At 64.1% G+C, this 18,511-nt stretch overlaps 1 protein-coding gene across 1 annotated transcript in view; it reads left to right on the plus strand.

Annotated features, from left to right (window-relative positions):
* Pde6a (phosphodiesterase 6A) overlaps positions 1-17,422 on the plus strand; it is a 53,944-nt gene extending 36,522 nt beyond the window's left edge. Inside the window, 18 exon segments of the mRNA XM_048331117.1 lie at positions 177-326; positions 651-794; positions 1,989-2,054; positions 2,210-2,356; positions 2,876-2,983; positions 7,597-7,653; positions 7,655-7,707; positions 8,978-9,030; positions 9,033-9,064; positions 9,198-9,210; positions 9,213-9,297; positions 9,642-9,749; positions 14,176-14,185; positions 14,187-14,240; positions 14,464-14,538; positions 15,555-15,638; positions 16,784-16,931; positions 17,352-17,422. Of these exon segments, the coding sequence (XP_048187074.1) occupies positions 177-326; positions 651-794; positions 1,989-2,054; positions 2,210-2,356; positions 2,876-2,983; positions 7,597-7,653; positions 7,655-7,707; positions 8,978-9,030; positions 9,033-9,064; positions 9,198-9,210; positions 9,213-9,297; positions 9,642-9,749; positions 14,176-14,185; positions 14,187-14,240; positions 14,464-14,538; positions 15,555-15,638; positions 16,784-16,931; positions 17,352-17,422 (1,458 nt within the window).
* Positions 17,423-18,511: the final 1,089 nt, after the last annotated feature.

Raw genomic sequence — 18,511 nt, forward strand, 5'->3', positions numbered from 1 at the left:
CGCTGTGGACGCGTGGGGTTTTCATCCATGTGCGCTGTGGACCCGTGGGGGTTCATCCATGTGCGCTGTGGACATGTGGGGTTTTCAGTGGCCACATCCACGGGCAAAGCCCCCCAGACGCCCCTGCGCAGCAGCCAGGTTCCGCCGCGAGCTCCCGGGCTGCCCGTCTCCCGTAGAAAGAGCCTCTGGACGAGTCCGGGTGGATGATCAAAAACGTCCTGTCCATGCCCATCGTGAACAAGAAGGAGGAAATTGTGGGGGTGGCCACGTTTTTCAACCGGAAGGACGGGAAGCCCTTTGACGAGATGGACGAGACGCTCATGGAGGTACGGCGTGCGGGGGGCCTGCGTGCGGGAAGCCGGCCCACCAGGGACTGCACCGGCCTTCGGGGCTGGGCGGGGTCCCCGGGGCCCCCACCCCCGGGGGGAAACACGTAACCCACAAATTCTTATTTTTTGTAGCGAAGTTTTACGTTCCCAACACACTGGAGCAGAAACGCATAGGTTTCCCGCCTGCCTCTGCCCCCCCCCCCCACGGAGGTCCGTCGGGGAGATCTGAACCCGCGAGAGCCTCGCCCCAAGTGGGGGTCACAGCCAGACCCGGTGGCTTGTCCCGGAATCCTCACTTCTTTCTTCTTTCGTTCTTTTCAGTCTTTGACGCAGTTCCTGGGCTGGTCTGTTTTGAACCCTGACACCTATGAGTCCATGAACAAACTGGAAAACAGGAAGGACATCTTCCAGGACATCGTGAAATACCACGTGAAGTGCGACAATGAAGAGATCCAGAAAATCCTGGTGCGTGCGTGGCGTCCGCGCCCGGCTCCCACTGGAGCTCACGCCGTGCCTCCGAGAGGCGGCCGGGCTCGGGCGAGACGCCACGCCCGCCCACCCACCCCGGGGGCGGACGGAGGCCCTCGCGGTCCAGTGGATGGATGCACGGGCGCCCGGTGGGAACGTGGGTGGCTTTTGCAAAGGCATCTTGCTTTGGGGGTCTGAGCCTGCCGGAGAGTTCTAGTAGCTTCACTTTTCACGGGGCTCAGGGCTGACGGTACTGCGGACAGCACCCGCCGGCCGCAAGCCCCACTCAGAAAGCTCCGAGTGGACGACCGCCGGCCCACGGTCCGTTTCTGGAGCTGTGCTCCTGTGAGTCACTGAGGGCAACGAAGCAAGACACAGAAGGGCTGGACGAGCAAAGAGGCCTTCAAGGGGGAGGAGGGCAGCCCTACTCTCATCCTTCCCCCCTTCTCCGTGTGTAAGCCAAGGCCACGGGACCTTGTGTTATGCTGAAAAGGGTTAGCCCAGCAAGGCAGGAAAGTGTAGAGACAGGAAATGGAGGCCCCCACGGGGGAGGGGACGTGTCCCCAAGCCACCCTGCTGGTTAAAAAGATCAACACCAATGTCATTTCAGTGCCAAGTCCCGTGGCAACGCCTCGCATGCATTAGTTCACACGTATATATTTTGTTTAAAACAACTGTGCAAGCTGTGTGCTAGCTCGTGTCTGTAACCCAGCCCTGAAGAGGCTGAGGTCGGAAGCGCGAAGGTCCAGTACAGTCTGGGCCACATAGAAAGTCTAGAACCCTATAACCATACCCTGTCTCCAAAACAAAAACATCAGCGCCTGGGCGCGCCCTGGGCGGCGGAGCCCTCGCCCGGCAGGCGCCAGGCCCTGCCCACCGGTGCCCTGTGAACAAAGAGGGACTTGGCATACGAAGGGGAAGGGCTTTCTCACCCCTCGTTTACCCATGAGAAAACTGAGGTTCTGCCGTGTTCTGTAGCCCCGCTGTCAGCGGGGGGCTCGGGCTGCGCGGGGCTCACGGAGGAGCCCCTCTCCGCGGCTTCCTCTCTCAGCGGCAGCCTCTCTCAGCGGCTTGCTTCCGTCGCACCCATTCCGGAGGAAGCGGAAACGTGGGGACGGGAACGTGGAGGTGCACTCGACGGGCTGGTCTAATAACCCGCGTCTTTTCCTCTTCCATTTTGGCCACGGGCAGAAAACGAGAGAGGTGTACGGCAAGGAGCCCTGGGACTGTGAGGAGGAGGAGCTGGCTGAGATCCTGGTGAGCCGAGCTGGGGCGCGGGGGGGGGCGCCCCTCGCTCAGGGCTCCCCACAAAGTCCACCCGTTCTGCTTCTCCTCTCAGACCTGGGGCGGGGGGGTGGGGGACCTGGAAGCACTCGATCGTCCCTGATCGCTTGACTCCGTTCCCCGTCCAGCAAGAAGAGCTGCCCGATGCGGAGAAATATGAGATTAATAAATTCCACTTCAGCGATTTGCCGCTCACGGAGCTGGAGCTGGTCAAGTGCGGGATCCAGATGTACTACGAGCTCCGCGTGGTGGACAAGTTCCACATTCCGCAAGAGGTGAGGGCAGACCGCTGTGCTCTCTCCGTTTCCTTTGTGTCCTTGCTTTATGAAACGCGAGCAGAACCGGATCAATCTAGAAAGGATCTTGGGAAGAGAGCACCCTCCGCCCTCGGGGTTCGCGCGGCCGAATCGCCTGTGTTTCTGAGCTGGGGGACGCAGTGGGTTCTGAGGGCTGTGGTGGCTACACAGCGGCTGTATACAGCAGGCTGGACCCGCTTACACGGGGCTCTCTCCTTCCCTCGCCTGGGCGGTCAGCGTGGCGTCTCTCTCAGGACAGTTGGTCTCTGGGCTCAGCCCGGACTCCCTGATGCGGCTCTGCCGGTGGGAGAAGTGAAATGATTTGCACTCGCATTTCGTTTCCCAACCACTGGGAGTGCACAGCACCGGGTGGCTGGCGACGTGCCGTCGTCCGCCGTGTCTGTGTCTCTTGCTAGGCCTCCCGTCTGGCTCAGCGCTGGGGTGGGGGCTGGGCACCGGGCCGGGCGCACCATCTCATGGATGTGCATGCGTTTGCAGGCCCTGGTGCGGTTCATGTACTCCCTGAGCAAGGGCTACCGCAGGATCACCTACCACAACTGGCGCCATGGCTTCAACGTGGGGCAGACCATGTTCTCGCTGCTGGTGGTACGGAGGGCCGGGGGACTGGGGGCTGGGGCTGCCCTGGCTGTGGGCTGTGGGCTGTGGGCTGTGGGCTGTGGGCTGTGGGCTGGGTCTGTCCTGGCTGTGGTGTGTCCTGGCTGTGGGCTGTGCTGGCTGTGGGCTGTGGGCTGTCCTGGCTGTGGTCTGCCCTGGCTGTGGTCTGTCCTGGCTGTGGGCTGTGCTGGCTGTGGTCTGTCCTGGCTGTGGGCTGTGGTCTGTCCTGGCTGTGGTCTGTCCTGGCTGTGGTCTGTCCTGGCTGTGGTCTGTCCTGGCTGTGGTCTGTCCTGGCTGTGGGCTGTCCTGGCTGTGGTCTGTCCTGGCTGTGGTCTGTCCTGGCTGTGGGCTGCCCTGGCTGTGGGCTGTCCTGGCTGTGGTCTGTCCTGGCTGTGGTCTGTCCTGGCTGTGGTCTGTCCTGGCTGTGGTCTGTCCTGGCTGTGGGCTGTCCTGGCTGTGGTCTGTCCTGGCTGTGGTCTGTGCTGGCTGTGGTCTGTCCTGGCTGTGGTCTGTCCTGGCTGTGGTCTGTCCTGGCTGTGGTCTGTCCTGGCTGTGGGCTGTGCTGGCTGTGGTCTGTCCTGGCTGTGGTCTGTCCTGGCTGTGGTCTGTCCTGGCTGTGGGCTGGGTCTGTCCTGGCTGTGGTCTGTCCTGGCTGTGGGCTGGGTCTGTCCTGGCTGTGGGCTGCCCTGGCTGTGGGCTGTCCTGGCTGTGGTCTTCCCTGGCTGTGGTCTGTCCTGGCTGTGGTCTGTCCTGGCTGTGGGCTGTCCTGGCTGTGGGCTGTCCTGGCTGTGGTCTGTCCTGGCTGTGGGCTGGGTCTGTCCTGGCTGTGGTCTGTCCTGGCTGTGGGCTGTGCTGGCTGTGGTCTGTCCTGGCTGTGGGCTGTGGTCTGTCCTGGCTGTGGTCTGTCCTGGCTGTGGTCTGTCCTGGCTGTGGTCTGTCCTGGCTGTGGTCTGTCCTGGCTGTGGGCTGTCCTGGCTGTGGTCTGTCCTGGCTGTGGTCTGTCCTGGCTGTGGGCTGCCCTGGCTGTGGGCTGTCCTGGCTGTGGTCTGTCCTGGCTGTGGTCTGTCCTGGCTGTGGTCTGTCCTGGCTGTGGTCTGTCCTGGCTGTGGGCTGTCCTGGCTGTGGTCTGTCCTGGCTGTGGTCTGTGCTGGCTGTGGTCTGTCCTGGCTGTGGTCTGTCCTGGCTGTGGTCTGTCCTGGCTGGGGTCTGTCCTGGCTGTGGGCTGTGCTGGCTGTGGTCTGTCCTGGCTGTGGTCTGTCCTGGCTGTGGTCTGTCCTGGCTGTGGTCTGTCCTGGCTGTGGTCTGTCCTGGCTGTGGGCTGGGTCTGTCCTGGCTGTGGGCTGCCCTGGCTGTGGGCTGTCCTGGCTGTGGTCTTCCCTGGCTGTGGTCTGTCCTGGCTGTGGTCTGTCCTGGCTGTGGGCTGTCCTGGCTGTGGGCTGTCCTGGCTGTGGTCTGTCCTGGCTGTGGGCTGGGTCTGTCCTGGCTGTGGTCTGTCCTGGCTGTGGGCTGTGCTGGCTGTGGTCTGTCCTGGCTGTGGGCTGTGGTCTGTCCTGGCTGTGGTCTGTCCTGGCTGTGGTCTGTCCTGGCTGTGGTCTGTCCTGGCTGTGGTCTGTCCTGGCTGTGGGCTGTCCTGGCTGTGGTCTGTGCTGGCTGTGGTCTGTCCTGGCTGTGGGCTGCCCTGGCTGTGGGCTGTCCTGGCTGTGGTCTGTCCTGGCTGTGGTCTGTCCTGGCTGTGGTCTGTCCTGGCTGTGGTCTGTCCTGGCTGTGGGCTGTCCTGGCTGTGGTCTGTCCTGGCTGTGGTCTGTGCTGGCTGTGGTCTGTCCTGGCTGTGGTCTGTCCTGGCTGTGGTCTGTCCTGGCTGTGGTCTGTCCTGGCTGTGGGCTGTGCTGGCTGTGGTCTGTCCTGGCTGTGGTCTGTCCTGGCTGTGGTCTGTCCTGGCTGTGGTCTGTCCTGGCTGTGGTCTGTCCTGGCTGTGGGCTGGGTCTGTCCTGGCTGTGGGCTGCCCTGGCTGTGGGCTGTCCTGGCTGTGGTCTTCCCTGGCTGTGGTCTGTCCTGGCTGTGGTCTGTCCTGGCTGTGGGCTGTCCTGGCTGTGGGCTGTCCTGGCTGTGGTCTGTCCTGGCTGTGGGCTGGGTCTGTCCTGGCTGTGGTCTGTGCTGGCTGTGGTCTGTGCTGGCTGTGGGCTGTGGTCTGTGCTGGCTGTGGTCTGTCCTGGCTGTGGTCTGTCCTGGCTGTGGTCTGTCCTGGCTGTGGTCTGTCCTGGCTGTGGGCTGTCCTGGCTGTGGTCTGTCCTGGCTGTGGGCTGTGGTCTGTCCTGGCTGTGGTGTGTCCTGGCTGTGGTCTGTGCTGGCTGTGGTGTGTCCTGGCTGTGGTCTGTCCTGGCTGTGGTCTGTCCTGGCTGTGGGCTGTCCTGGCTGGGGTCTGTCCTGGCTGTGGTCTGTCCTGGCTGTGGGCTGGGTCTGTCCTGGCTGTGGTCTGTCCTGGCTGTGGTCTGTCCTGGCTGTGGGCTGTCCTGGCTGTGGTCTGTCCTGGCTGTGGTCTGTCCTGGCTGTGGGCTGTCCTGGCTGTGGTCTGTCCTGGCTGTGGGCTGTCCTGGCTGTGGGCTGGGTCTGTCCTGGCTGTGGTCTGTCCTGGCTGTGGGCTGGGTCTGTCCTGGCTGTGGTCTGTGCTGGCTGTGGTCTGTGCTGGCTGTGGTCTGTGCTGGCTGTGGTCTGTGCTGGCTGTGGTCTGTGCTGGCTGTGGTCTGTGCTGGCTGTGGTCTGTGCTGGCTGTGGGCTGTCCTGGCTGTGGTCTGTCCTGGCTGTGGGCTGGGTCTGTCCTGGCTGTGGGCTGTCCTGGCTGTGGGCTGTCCTGGCTGTGGTCTGTCCTGGCTGTGGTCTGTCCTGGCTGGGGTCTGTCCTGGCTGTGGTCTGTCCTGGCTGTGGTCTGTCCTGGCTGTGGTCTGTCCTGGCTGTGGGCTGTCCTGGCTGTGGGCTGTCCTGGCTGTGGGCTGTCCTGGCTGTGGTCTGCCCCAGCCATGTGCTCTATTCTGTGCGCATGTCGGGGGATCGCGTAAAAGCTGCGTATTTGAGTTATTTGATGACGTCGGCCACTCTGCTGGCTTCGGGTTTTAGTTCTGAGGAGTTGTGGGCATGCGGATGAATCGTATTGCCTTACCTTTTCCTATTTCTTATTTTTCTACGTTCCAATTTGCTCATCTTTTGGAATGGGCATCGCTTCTGGTTTATTCAGTGGTCTTAGTGATCGGTCTTCTCTGAGCTCTCAAAGGAGAGGAAACAGACCACTGTAACAAACAGCACTAGTCCGTATCCCCCCCCTCACACACACACACACACACACACACACACACACACACACGTGAGTGGGTCAGGTGGGTGAGCCTCAGAGCTGCACCCCATGGGACGCTTCCCCCCCTGAGTGTCCAGCGCGTTCGCTGTTCCCAGCGAGCCGCGCAGCCCGTGACCTGGGCAGCTCCCTGTTGCCTCGGAGAACCCCCCCCCCCCCCCCCGTGAGTGCAGGGGGGATGGACGTGCAAGCGAGGCACTGCGGTGTGAACGAAAGGGACCGAGGGAAGCCGGCACTCCGCCTCCAGGCCTGAGCCCCGCCAGCCCCCGCCCAGCCCCCGCGGGCCCCGCGGAGGCCTGGAGAACAGGGCCACCCGCGGCCTGGACGCAGGATGCCCCGTGCCCGGCAGGGGGTCAGCTCCGTGCTTCAGCCCCGCCGGCGTGGGGGCCCCGGACGCCGTGGAAGTGAACCCTCGCGACTCGCGGGTGGGGCCCGGGGGAGGGAGCGGGTGACACTGTACGGGAGGAAGCGTCCTCGCTGCCCGACTCCCATGGCCCCCTGCACGTGGCCTCGTGGTCACAGTCGCGAAGGTTGAAGCCGGCTGGCTGGGCTGGGGTTGGAGCCTTCCGTCCGCGTCCCTGCTGCGCGGGGGTTCATGCACGGCTGCCGAGGCCTGACTCCGCTCGATTGTTTAAGCGCCCCAGTTCTCCAGCCCGTCGCCCGCCGCTGGGGTGGACGGCGTGCTCACTCGGTCACCATGGCGACAGAAAACGCCGCAAGTGGCGCTGTGGCTCAGGGGGTAGAGCGCCAGCCTTGAGCCAAAGAAGCTCGGGGACGGCGCCCAGGCCCTGAGTTCAAGTCCCGGCACTGGTGGAAAAAAGAGTGTGTGGGGGTGTCATGGAAAGAGCTCTCTGGGCTCTGCCTCACCTGGAAGGCCAGGTTTGGAAGATGTGCTTTGCCATTCCGGCCATGTTCAAGATCTCTCCAGATCCTGAAGCCCGAGTCCTGGCCATTTTAAAAAACCGTTCCCTTTCTGATCGCGAGAGCGCCCTCTGCCGGCCACGCGTGACTGGAAGCACGGGATCCCCAAAGGGCCCCGGCCCAGCCAGGGTCACGTGCGAATGGGGTGACCAGCTGTCTGGTGGCCCGTGGCTGCTCCGGGCCTAGCAGTAAGAGTTCCACGAGCCCAGAGAAGGCGGGGGCTGGAGCGAGCCCCCAGGGCCCCCGTGGGGTCGGTGTCCGTCAGGATCACGCTCAGGGCTGTCAGCGCCAGCTTCCACCTCCCCCAAGGAGCGACTTGACGTTCCCCTTGCTCTTCCAGACCGGCAAGCTGAAGCGCTACTTCACCGACCTGGAGGCGCTGGCCATGGTCACCGCGGTCCTTCTGCCACGACATTGACCACAGGGGCACCAACAACCTCTACCAGATGAAGTGAGCCATCTCCCGCCCTCCAGCCTTCTCCCCGCCTCCTCCCCCGCGGCTCCCCCCGGCTGCGAGACACCCCCGCGAAGGCCGCGCCGGCCACAGTCCCCCACGTCCTCCCCTAGCACAGAACCATGACCCGCCGGTGCTGCCCGCGTCTCACGGGGGTAGCTTCCGCGGGGACGGTCACTGACGTCTCCATCGTGAGGACACGGCCTAGCGCAAAGGCAACTTGGCCGGCGGGATTCGACGGAAGCGCAGGGGGAACGGGGAGGGATGACGCCGGGGCTCCTGGCCCCCCCGGGGGACCCCGTGAGAGGAGGTCAGGAGGGGAGGGAGGAGAGAAAAGGCGACCTTCTAAGCTTTGGAGGGAGGCAGGGGCTCCATCGCAAGACGCGGGGCCTCTCCCCCGGAGGCCTGGAGGAGGAGGCCGCACTTTAGAGCCCGGAACCCCGGAGATGTCAGGGGATACGTTAGGAAATGAAGTCTGTGACAACCACAGCAGTATCGAGGAGTGAATGCATTCAAGCCCTTTGCTCTCCTCTCCCCTGTCGACCCGCGGACCTACCCGGGTCAAGATTTTCATAATGGATAACATTCATTAGCAATGGATGACCTTGTACCCGTAAGCTTCCCGTCAGGTGCGGCGGGGTGGAGAGGGAGCAAAAGCCATCCGTGTTTTGACCTCCGAGAGCTCGTATTCCAGCCAGTCCTTGAACTGTGATCTCACTGCACCCTTCTACCCTCTCGGGGGCTGGGTAGATGGGAAATAGGAGTCATCCCCATGTTACCGCTGAGAAAACTGGGACTCTGCTCAGGCTCTGTGGCCCTGGCCTGTGGGACATGAACAAACTCTAGGATTCAGGCTTCTCGAGTCTTCCTGTACTCCGAGGCTACTCTCGGCTGGAGATGATGTTTCTATGGTAGACTGTGGAATCTGCACACTTGACACAGTAGCACAGAACCTGTGTGGGGAAAAATACTTAACTGAACCCAGGAGAAAGTCCCTGGCTTGTGGTAGTTCAGCGACATCCCTGAGGTCTAAAGCGCGGAGGAGCGGGGCTCGCTGACCTGCCAGGCACTGCCCAGCCCCGGGGGCCGCGGGCGGCTGGGGGGACCATCACCGGCAAAACTGCACGAGGCACGGCATCATCAGAACAATTCTCTCTCTCTCTCTCTCTCTCTCTCTCTCTCTCTCTCTCTCTCTCTCCCCGTATCCCCCTTCTTTCTCTGTTTCTTATGTCTTCCCCCCCTTCTCTCCTCTCTGTTTCTCTCTCAGATCCCAAAATCCCCTGGCCAAGCTCCATGGATCCTCCATCTTGGAGAGACACCATTGGAATTTGGCAAAACGCTCCTGAGAGATGAGGTGAGACGCAGCTGCTTCACAAGGAGCCCGGGCTTCTCCGTGGGCCCGGGCGGCCACGTTTACCGTCGTCACCCAGGACAGCGCCTTTCCTGCCGGCCATTCCGCCCACCCGTCCTCTGCCTTGTCCCCTTAGAGCCTGAACATCTTCAGAACCTCAATCGCCGTCAGCACGAGCACGCCATCCACATGATGGACATTGCCATCATCGCCACCGACCTCGCGCTGTATTTCAAGTGGGTGTTTCGCCTCGTTTTCCTAAGGGGGTACATAGCACTGCCCGTGAGAACAGCCGGTGTCCTAGTGCGAAAGGCTGTTACGCGCTAGGCCCGAAGCGACAGCCCTGTGAGTCCGACACCATGGCCCCCATGCCGTGGACAGACCGCCACCGCACAGCAAGCCAGGGCGGGCTTTGGGCTAGGTCTTCGCTCCCAGACCATGATGTTTTCAACCTTGTTTGTTTTTTTGTAGTTAATTACATTAGTTTAATAAGTGCTCCCCTGAAATGTTAGCCATGTCAGCAGCTCAGGTGTCGCCTTGCTCCAGTACGTGTTCCCTTAACAACTGGCATGCTTCGTAGGAAGAGAACCATGTTCCAGAAGATCGTGGACCAGTCAAAGACCTACGAGAGCGAGCAGGAGTGGACGCAGTACATGATGCTGGAGCAGACGCGCAAGGAAATCGTCATGTGAGTGGACGGGGCAGGGCCGAACCCCCGCCCAGCAGCCAGAGGTGGGCAAACCCCGCCCAGCAGCCAGAGGCGGACAAACCCCTGCCCATCAGAGGCGGGCAAACCCCCGCCCATCAGCCAGAGGCGGGCAAACCCGGCCCATCAGAGGCGGGCAAACCCCCGCCCATCAGCCAGAGGTGGGCAAACCCCGCCCATCAGCCAGAGGCGGCAAACCCGGTCCATCAGCCAGAGGCGGGCAAACCCCCCGCCCATCAGCCAGAGGCGGCCGAACCCCCGCCCATCAGCCAGAGGCAGGCAAACCCCCGCCCATCAGCCAGAGGCGGGCAAACCCCGCCATCAGCCAGAGGCGGGCAAAACCCGCCATCAGAGGCGGGCAAACCCCCGCCCATCAGCCAGAGGCGGGCAAACCCGGCCCATCAGCCAGAGGCAGGCAACCCCCCGCCCATCAGCCAGAGGCGGGCAACCCCCCCGCCCATCAGAGGCAGGCAAACCCCGGCCCATCAGCCAGAGGCGGGCAAATCCCCCGCCCATCAGAGGCGGGCAAACCCCCGCCCATCAGCCAGAGGCGGGCAAACCCCTGCCCATCAGAGGCGGGCAAACCCCGCCCATCAGCCAGAGGCGGGCAAACCCCCGCCCATCAGCCAGAGGCGGGCAAACCCCGCCCATCAGCCAGAGGTGGGCAAACCCGGCCCATCAGCCAGAGGCGGGCAAACCCCGCCCATCAGCCAGAGGCGGGCAAACCCGGCCCATCAGCCAGAGGCGGGCAAGCCCCGCCCATCAGAGGTGGGCAAACCCCCGCCCATCAGCCAGAGGTGGGCAAACCCCCGCCCATCAGCCAGAGGCGGGCAAACCCCCGGCCCATCAGCCAGAGGCGGGCAAACCCCCCGCCCATCAGCCAGAGGCGGGCAAACCCGGCCCATCAGCCAGAGGCGGGCAAACCCCGGCCCATCAGCCAGAGGCGGGCAAACCCCGCCCATCAGCCAGAGGCGGGCAAATCCCCCGCCCATCAGAGGCGGGCAAACCCCCCGCCCATCAGCCAGAGGCGGGCAAACCCCTGCCCATCAGAGGCGGGCAAACCCCCACCCATCAGCCAGAGGTGGGCAAACCCCCGCCCATCAGCCAGAGGCGGGCAAACCCCGCCCATCAGCCAGAGGCGGGCAAACCCGGCCCATCAGCCAGAGGCCGGGGGTGTGGGGGGGAACTGCGTGGCAGCTTGCACTCTCAACACAGCCCTGGGACGCGTGTCATTCTGGAGGCTTCTCATGTATGAAAACATAAAGTCATTGTAAAGAAGCCCAAACCAAATGGCCCAAGTTGTGCACACACACACACACACACACACACACACACTTTAAATCTTTTTACTCACTAAAACCATGGCAATGTATTATCGTTTAGTGACTTTGTCCATGAACCCATAATAGTTTCTGTAAGTACAATATAATATACAAGTATTTCAGTCACAAAGGTGAGAACATAGTGGGTAAAGTGAGGCTGCCATTCAAGTTCTTGTTAAGTCAAGCGTTATACGAATCGTTTGAATGGACAGCTGTATCACTTAGGATCTATAGACTTGGTTTTTCCATGTTCCTTTATTCGTGCAAAGACATGGTCGTGGTGTTCACTCGTTGGTTGGTGTGGCGGACGCGTGCGTGGCTGGCCTTGGGTCTGTATCGGAACTCGCGTGCGTGGCTGGCCGCGGGTCTGTATCGGAACTCGCGTGCGTGCGTGGCCGGCTGTGGGTCTGTATCGGAACTCGCGTGCGTGGCCGGCCGCGGGTCTGTATCGGAACTCGCGTGCGTGCGTGGCCGGCCGTGGGTCTGTATCGGAACTCGTGTGCGTGGCTGGCCGCGGGTCTGTATCGGAACTCGCGTGCGTGGCTGGCCGTGGGTCTGTATCGGAACTCGCGTGCGTGCGTGGCTGGCCGTGGGTCTGTATCGGAACTCGCCTGCGTGCGTGGCTGGCCTTGGGTCTGTATCGGAACTCGCGTGCGTGTGTGGCCGGCCGTGGGTCTGTATCGGAACTCGCGTGCGTGGCTGGCCGCGGGTCTGTATCGGAACTCGCGTGCGTGCGTGGCCGGCCGCGGGTCTGTATCGGAACTCGCGTGCGTGGCCGGCCGCGGGTCTGTATCGGAACTCGCATGCGTGCGTGGCTGGCCTTGGGTCTGTATCGGAACTCGCGTGCGTGGCTGGCCGTGGGTCTGTATCGGAACTCGCGTGCGTGCGTGGCCGGCCGTGGGTCTGTATCGGAACTCGCGTGCGTGGCTGGCCGTGGGTCTGTATCGGAACTCGCGTGCGTGCGTGGCCGGCCGCGGGTCTGTATCGGAACTCGCGTGCGTGCGCGGCCGGCCGCGGGTCTGTATCGGAACTCTCCTTAGCTTCTCTGATGAGTCCGTTCCGAGAGTGGCCTCGGTTGGCGCGGTGGGAGGTTCGCGCGTGGGGCCCGTTCCACGTGGCCCCTGCTCGGTGCCGTGCGTCTGGGAGCTCGGGGCCTGGCTCAGGGAGGGACTCCAGGAACCACAAGCCTGCCCAGCCCCAGGGAAGCCTTTGCACGCGCGCGTGTGTGCGTGTGTGTATGCGTGTGTGCACGTGCGTGTGCGTGTGTGCGTGTGTGCGCGCATGCGTGCGTGCGTGCGTGAGGCAAGCCGCCCTCACCCCCACAGAGGGCCCACCGGGCCTCCAGGGAGGCCCTCTCCTCCTGGGAGCACTGTGCGCGGCGCTCACGGAGCCGGGGCGCAGTCGCCCCGGCTGCTTCCTCGCGGCTCCGAAGCCGCCGCCCCTCTGGACGTTTCAAGCTGGCGTCGCGGAGTGACGGAGGTGCAAAGGACGCAAGGCGTGTGCCCGGGAGCCTCCACACGAGGAAGTCATCATCCTCCCCTAATCAGTTATTCACTTACATTGATGTCAAGAACAATACCTGCCCTATCTGGGGAGGAGTTAGGGAGCTATTCCAAGTATTAATCAGAAATAAGTACGCAAGAATAGCCAGAGAATTCTGAGTAGAGGAGCAGAAGTGGACCCAGTGTCGCTGGGCACGGTGGCCATCCCGGCTCCTCAGCAAGGTGAGATCTGAGGATCCCAGCTTGAAGCCACCCCGGGCAGAAAAGTCTGCAGACTCCTGTCTCCACTTAACCGCCCAAAAGCCAGAAGTGGCGCGGTGGCTCCAGGGTCGACCGTCAGCCTTGAGCACAAAGAGGCTCCGGGCCAGTGCCCGGCCCCACCACCCGATACAATAAACCAAAATTAAACCGTTCAATTCCAGGCCCAAGTGTGGTAGGCTAGAGCTAGGCGTGTGCTAAGAGTAGATTTTACACCTGTAGAAAGGTGTGTGTTCACAAATAGTGCTAGAACAATGGAGGTAGCCACAAAGATCCGTATCTAACTCTTTTTTTTTTCTTTTTGCCAGTCCTGGGCCTTGAACTCAGGGCCTGAGCACTGTCCCTGGCTTCTCTTTGCTCAAGGCTAGCACTCTGCCACTTGAACCACAGCGCCACTTCTGGCCATTTTCTGTATATGTGGTGCTGGGGAATTGAACCCAGGGCTTCATGTATACGAGGGCAATCACTCTACCACTAGGCACATTCCCAGCCCCCTCTCTTTATACTGTGCCTGCCTGTGGCGTCCCCATCTTGCCTTCCTCTCAGTGAACCTCCTGTTGAGGGCTCCTCTTTGGGTCTTTCTTCCTTCTCCCTTCTGTCCTCCCCCACCGCCTCCCGGGAGCCGGCCACGGCCACCTGGCTTAGCACCCCTGCTGTTTTCCACAAGGCCCGTGGCCTCCAGGGAGGAAGGAGGCTCCATCAGAGGAAGCCCGAGATTTTGTCACCGCCATGGCGTGTGGCCCTCCAAACGCTGTTTATCTGCAGGATTAGAAAAAGAAAAGTAGTGGTGGGTGAATCAGAGGGAATGAGACGTGTAGCAAGGGCTCTTGGGCAGTTGGGACGGGGTAATAGAGGGAAACGGTGGGGAGACTGCTCCGGAGAAGGGCTGCGCGCGTGGGCTGCGGCGCTGAGGCTGGGGGCTGGGCAGGGCGGCTCCCCCCGGGGCACGTGGGGGGGCCTCGCTGGGAGGCTGGCCCGCAGCCAAAATAACCCCAGAATAACCCCAAATAACCCAAGCCCAAGGGGCTGAGCAGCAGGTGTGAGGCGCCGAGTTCAAATCCCGGTACCGCAGGATAGACACACACGCACGCAAGCGTAAGGAGACGTCATGGACGGTCGTCACCCGACGCCGTGACCGGGGCCCGGCGGGGGGGAGCCGTCGGAGCCGCGTTGGCTGGGTGCGGGCAGGCGGTGCCCGTTGCCATCGCGGGCGGGGGAGGGGAGCGTGGCAGAGGAGGGGCGGCGCCCCGCGCGGGAGGAGCGAGCCCCCCACCGTGGGGCAGGAGGGGCCCCGGGGCGCGCTGAGCGCCGTCTCCGCGTCCGCAGGGCCATGATGATTGACGGCCTGCGACCTGTCGGCCATCACCAAGCCCTGGGAGGTGCAGAGCAAGGTACGGACCCCCCCCCCCCCCCGCGGCCGGCAGGTGGGGACCCCAGCACGGCTCAGGGCGGGCCACGAGGCCCCGACGGGACGGCAGGGGCCAGGACCTCACGCGGCCTCCCCCGTGGAGGAAGGGGGCGCCGAGCCGGAAGTTGGGAACGGAAGTGGGGTGGCGGGGGAAGGGGGGCGGAAGCGGGGCCCCCCGCGTTTATCCGGAGGCCTGTGTGCTGCAGGTAGCACTGCTGGTGGCCGCTGAATTCTGGGAGCAAGGTGACCTGGAGCGCACGGTGCTGCAGCAGAACCCCATTGTGAGTAGACGGGGGGGGGGGGGGGGGGGGGAGGGGCGGAAGTTCTCATCCCGACCCGTGTGACTCTACTTACCACGGGCACGCTTCCCGTCTTGTAGACACGCGGACTCAACCGCAGGCCTTGGGGTAGAGACGCAGTCACAGTTAGAAATAGCAAAGGGCAGAGATGCAGATGCTTAGCCCCGCCCCCGAGTGGGCGGGGCCGCGAGGGCTCTGACCCCCCTCCCTCCCTTCCCTCCCCTCCCCTCCCTCCCCTCCCTCGGGAGGGTGTGAGAGTAGGCACGGAAAGTTCTTGTGGTTCTGGGGCTGGTGCGGGGCTTGGGCTCAGCGCTGCCATGTTCCTTAGCTCTTTCTGTGGATTCTGGTCCTCTACCCCTTGAGCCGCTTCTGGCTGTTTGGCGACTCATTGGAGATGAGACTCTCATGGACTTTCCTGCCTGGACTGGCTTTGAACCTCCATCCTCAGATCTCAGCCTCTGGAGTAGTAGTAAGGATTCTAATCATGAGCTACCATCCCCTGGATGGAAGGAAGTTTATTTTAAATAAACCCTGAACATTGCCATTTCTTCTATAAATACTGTAGGCAGCATCCCTAAGAGATAATGTCTTGCTACCAAAACGTGGACATATAACCACAATCCCATCATCACTCAGAAAATCAGTAATGTGACTTTGATACCAGCTAATTCCCATGGGCTCCGTTTCCCGGACAGGGAGGAAGAGAGGAATGTGCGGCCTCCAGCGGTTACGTCTGTTAAGTGTCTAGCTCAGTGCAGGTGTCCTGGTCTTTCGTTGGTTTGTTTTGGGTGTGCCACTTATTTGTTGTATAGAGCTGCCCGCAGTTGCCTACAAATCACTGGTCAGATGTGGAAGCTTGCGGCGTTTGCTTCTAGTTTCGTCTTTCTCTTCTTTCTTCCCCTCCTCCTTCCCTCCCTCTCTCCCGACCCCCCCCTTAGCAAGAACATTCTGGGCCCTCTCACTGCGTGTGCAGTTAACGCTTCCTCTCTCCCCGACAGCCCATGATGGACAGGAACAAGGCCGACGAGCTCCCGAAGCTGCAGGTCGGCTTCATCGACTTCGTCTGCACCTTCGTCTACAAGGTGGGTTCCCCCGGGTTTCCTCACACCCCAAGAAAGGCCTCTGAGAAGCCGGGGCCCCGGAAGCAGCCCGCCTGGCCGGCTCCGCGGTGCTCCCTGAGGCGCCTCCCCCTCCAACGGCGCTCTGCGGGGCTGAAGCCTGGAGCCTGGCTGTCCCCGCTGCTCGGTAAATGACCAAGGGACCCGCGACACGGCCCGGGCCCGAAGCCACGGTGCGGGGTAGGCAGGGATCCCCCCGACCTCTCCTGCCAGGTGAGCCTGGCTCCGAGCAAGCCGCTGCCCCGCATGCGCTAGTTTAAGATGTTTGTTAGCCACCGAGGACGCTGAGGTGGGGGAGGACCAGAGGCGCGGGCCCCGCCCAAGGCCACGAGCCTGGACGCCCCCCTTCCCCCCCCAACCCGAGGCTCTGCGGGCAGCGGCTGGGGTCTCACCGCGGGCCGGCCTGCCGCACCGCCCGGCGACCCTCCCCCGGCCGCTGGACCCCGGGGGGGGGAGGCGAGGGGGGTCGGGAGGGCGGAGGCCGGGCTCCAGCTGGGGGAGCAGCTTGTGTGACGCCCAGGGCCCCCGAGGGGCACTGGGGAGCCCGGGCCCGGGGCTGAGCCGGACGGGAGGGGCCGCGTGGACTGCCGGCAGCTCGCGCCACTGCCCAGCGTTTTCCACCCGTGCCGCGCCTTGAACCCGGAGACTGGGCGTGACCCCGGCTCCAGAGCTGCTGTCCGTCTGTCCGTCTGTCACCTCCCTGTGTCTGTCAGCTACACCCCTGTCCATCACCTGTCCGTCCCTCGGTCTATCTGCGGGGACCACGGATTCTCTTGACACAGATCTGCCACTCTTCTAGCGTCGCTCGACCTGCATCGGCCACTTGCCCTGCTCCACCGTCAATCTATCACGCACCGGATCAAACATTATCTACTTATCACCATTGAGCTACTATTCGTCTACACACCGCCCAACACCTGTCATCTCCCGTCCCTAATCCAGCACTGATTCACCCGTCACGTCACCTCCTTTCATCTGTGTGTCCTTCATCATCCGCCCTCGGTCCAGTGCCCATCAACCATCGACCCGGCCATCTCCCTCCTGCCCTCCGTCGCCTGCCAGCCACCCCGCGTCACCTGTCTCTGTCACCCCGCCTGTCCCCCTCTCAGGAATTCTCCCGCTTCCACGAGGAGATCACCCCCATGCTGGACGGCATCACCAACAACCGCAAGGAGTGGAAGGCGCTGGCGGACGAGTACGAGGCCAAGGTGAAGGCGCTGGAGGAGGAGAAGCAGAAGCAGCAGGGGGCCAAGCCAGGTAGGCGGGGGCCGCGGCCCCGTCCACGCGCCCCGCACGCCTTCCTTGCTGGGCTCACACCTGGAACCCCAGCTGCCCGGGAGGCTGAGATCTGAGGACGGCGGTTCAAAGCCAGCCCGGGCAGGAAAGCCCACAAGACGCTCCTCTCCACTTAGCCCGCCCGAAGCCAGACCTGAGGGCGTGGGGCAGGGGCTGGAGCTCCCGGGAGTGGCCCAGCCACCGGGGGCTGTGAGGCCCCGAGTTCAAGCCCCCAAAGGGGCATGCGCAGAGCTGGGCGGGGCAGGGTGGGGTGCCGAACGGGGCCCCCCAAGGGCTCCTCCTCTGAGCCAGCGGCAGCCGGGCCGGCACACGGCAGGGGCGTTGGGGAGGCGGGGCGCGGGGTCCCCCTCTGACCGCCGTGCTCTCTCCTGGTGATCGCAGCCGGAGAACAGCCCGCCGGGAACCCCGCGCCCGGGGCCGCGCCCGCCTCCAAGTCCTGCTGCGTGCAGTGAGGCCGCGGGCGGGGGACGGCGCGGGGAGCCGCGGGGGGCCCCCCCCCGCCCGCCCAGCACCCCCCCGACCCCCCCCAGCCCCCCCGCCCCCCCCCCGCCCCCCCCCGCCCGCCCGCCCGCGCGGGAGCCCAGAGCCGGCAGGACTCGGCCCACGGGTCACCGCGCGATGGCAACACCTTGGCAAGTCCGGGGTGCGAGGATCGAGGTTCGCGGCCGGCCCGGGCAGCCAACGCCGACGCCCACCGACGCCCCACCGGCCCTCAGCCAGCAGTGTGTCACCCCAGAGGTGTGCTCGCGGGTGTGCAAGCCGAGGAGGAGCCGGGCCGGAGCCGACCACCCCACGGGGCTCAAGGGCGGGGCGCCCCGGGGCCGCCCCCAGGGTCCCCTCGGCCTTTCCCGCTGACGCCCGGGCTCACGACGCCCTCCGCAGGGGACAACCGCCCCGCGCCCTCCGCGGGCCCGGCCCACCCGCAGCGCCCTCCTCCTCCTCCTCTCCAGAGCCCCGCCCACCCCGCAGCGCCCTCCTCCTCCTCCTCCTCCTCCTCCTCCCCACCCCACAGCGCCCTCCTCCTCCTCCTCCCCGGGGCCCCGCCCACCCCGCAGCGCCCTCCTCCTCCTCCTCCTCCTCCTCCTCCCCACCCCACAGCGCCCTCCTCCTCCTCCTCCTCCTCCCCACCCCACAGCGCCCTCCTCCTCCTCCTCCTCCTCCTCCTCCCCACCCCACAGCGCCCTCCTCCTCCTCCTCCTCCTCCCCACCCCGCAGCGCCCTCCTCCTCCTCCTCTCCAGAGCCCCGCCCACCCCGCAGCGCCCTCCTCCTCCTCCTCCCCGGGGGCCCCGCCCACCCCGCAGCGCCCTCCTCCTCTCCTCCTCCTCCTCCTCACCCCACAGCGCCCTCCTCCTCCTCCTCCTCCTCTCCAGAGCCCCGCCCACCCCACAGCGCCCTCCTCCTCCTCCTCCCCGGGGCCCCGCCCACCCCGCAGCGCCCTCCTCCTCCTCCCCGGGCCCCGCCCACCCCGCAGCGCCCTCCTCCTCCTCCTCCTCCTCCTCCTCACCCACAGCGCCCTCCTCCTCCTCCTCCTCCTCTCCAG

This window comes from Perognathus longimembris, chromosome 22, assembly GCF_023159225.1.
Source record: "Perognathus longimembris pacificus isolate PPM17 chromosome 22, ASM2315922v1, whole genome shotgun sequence".
In the NCBI taxonomy this organism is placed as follows: Eukaryota; Metazoa; Chordata; class Mammalia; order Rodentia; family Heteromyidae; genus Perognathus; species Perognathus longimembris.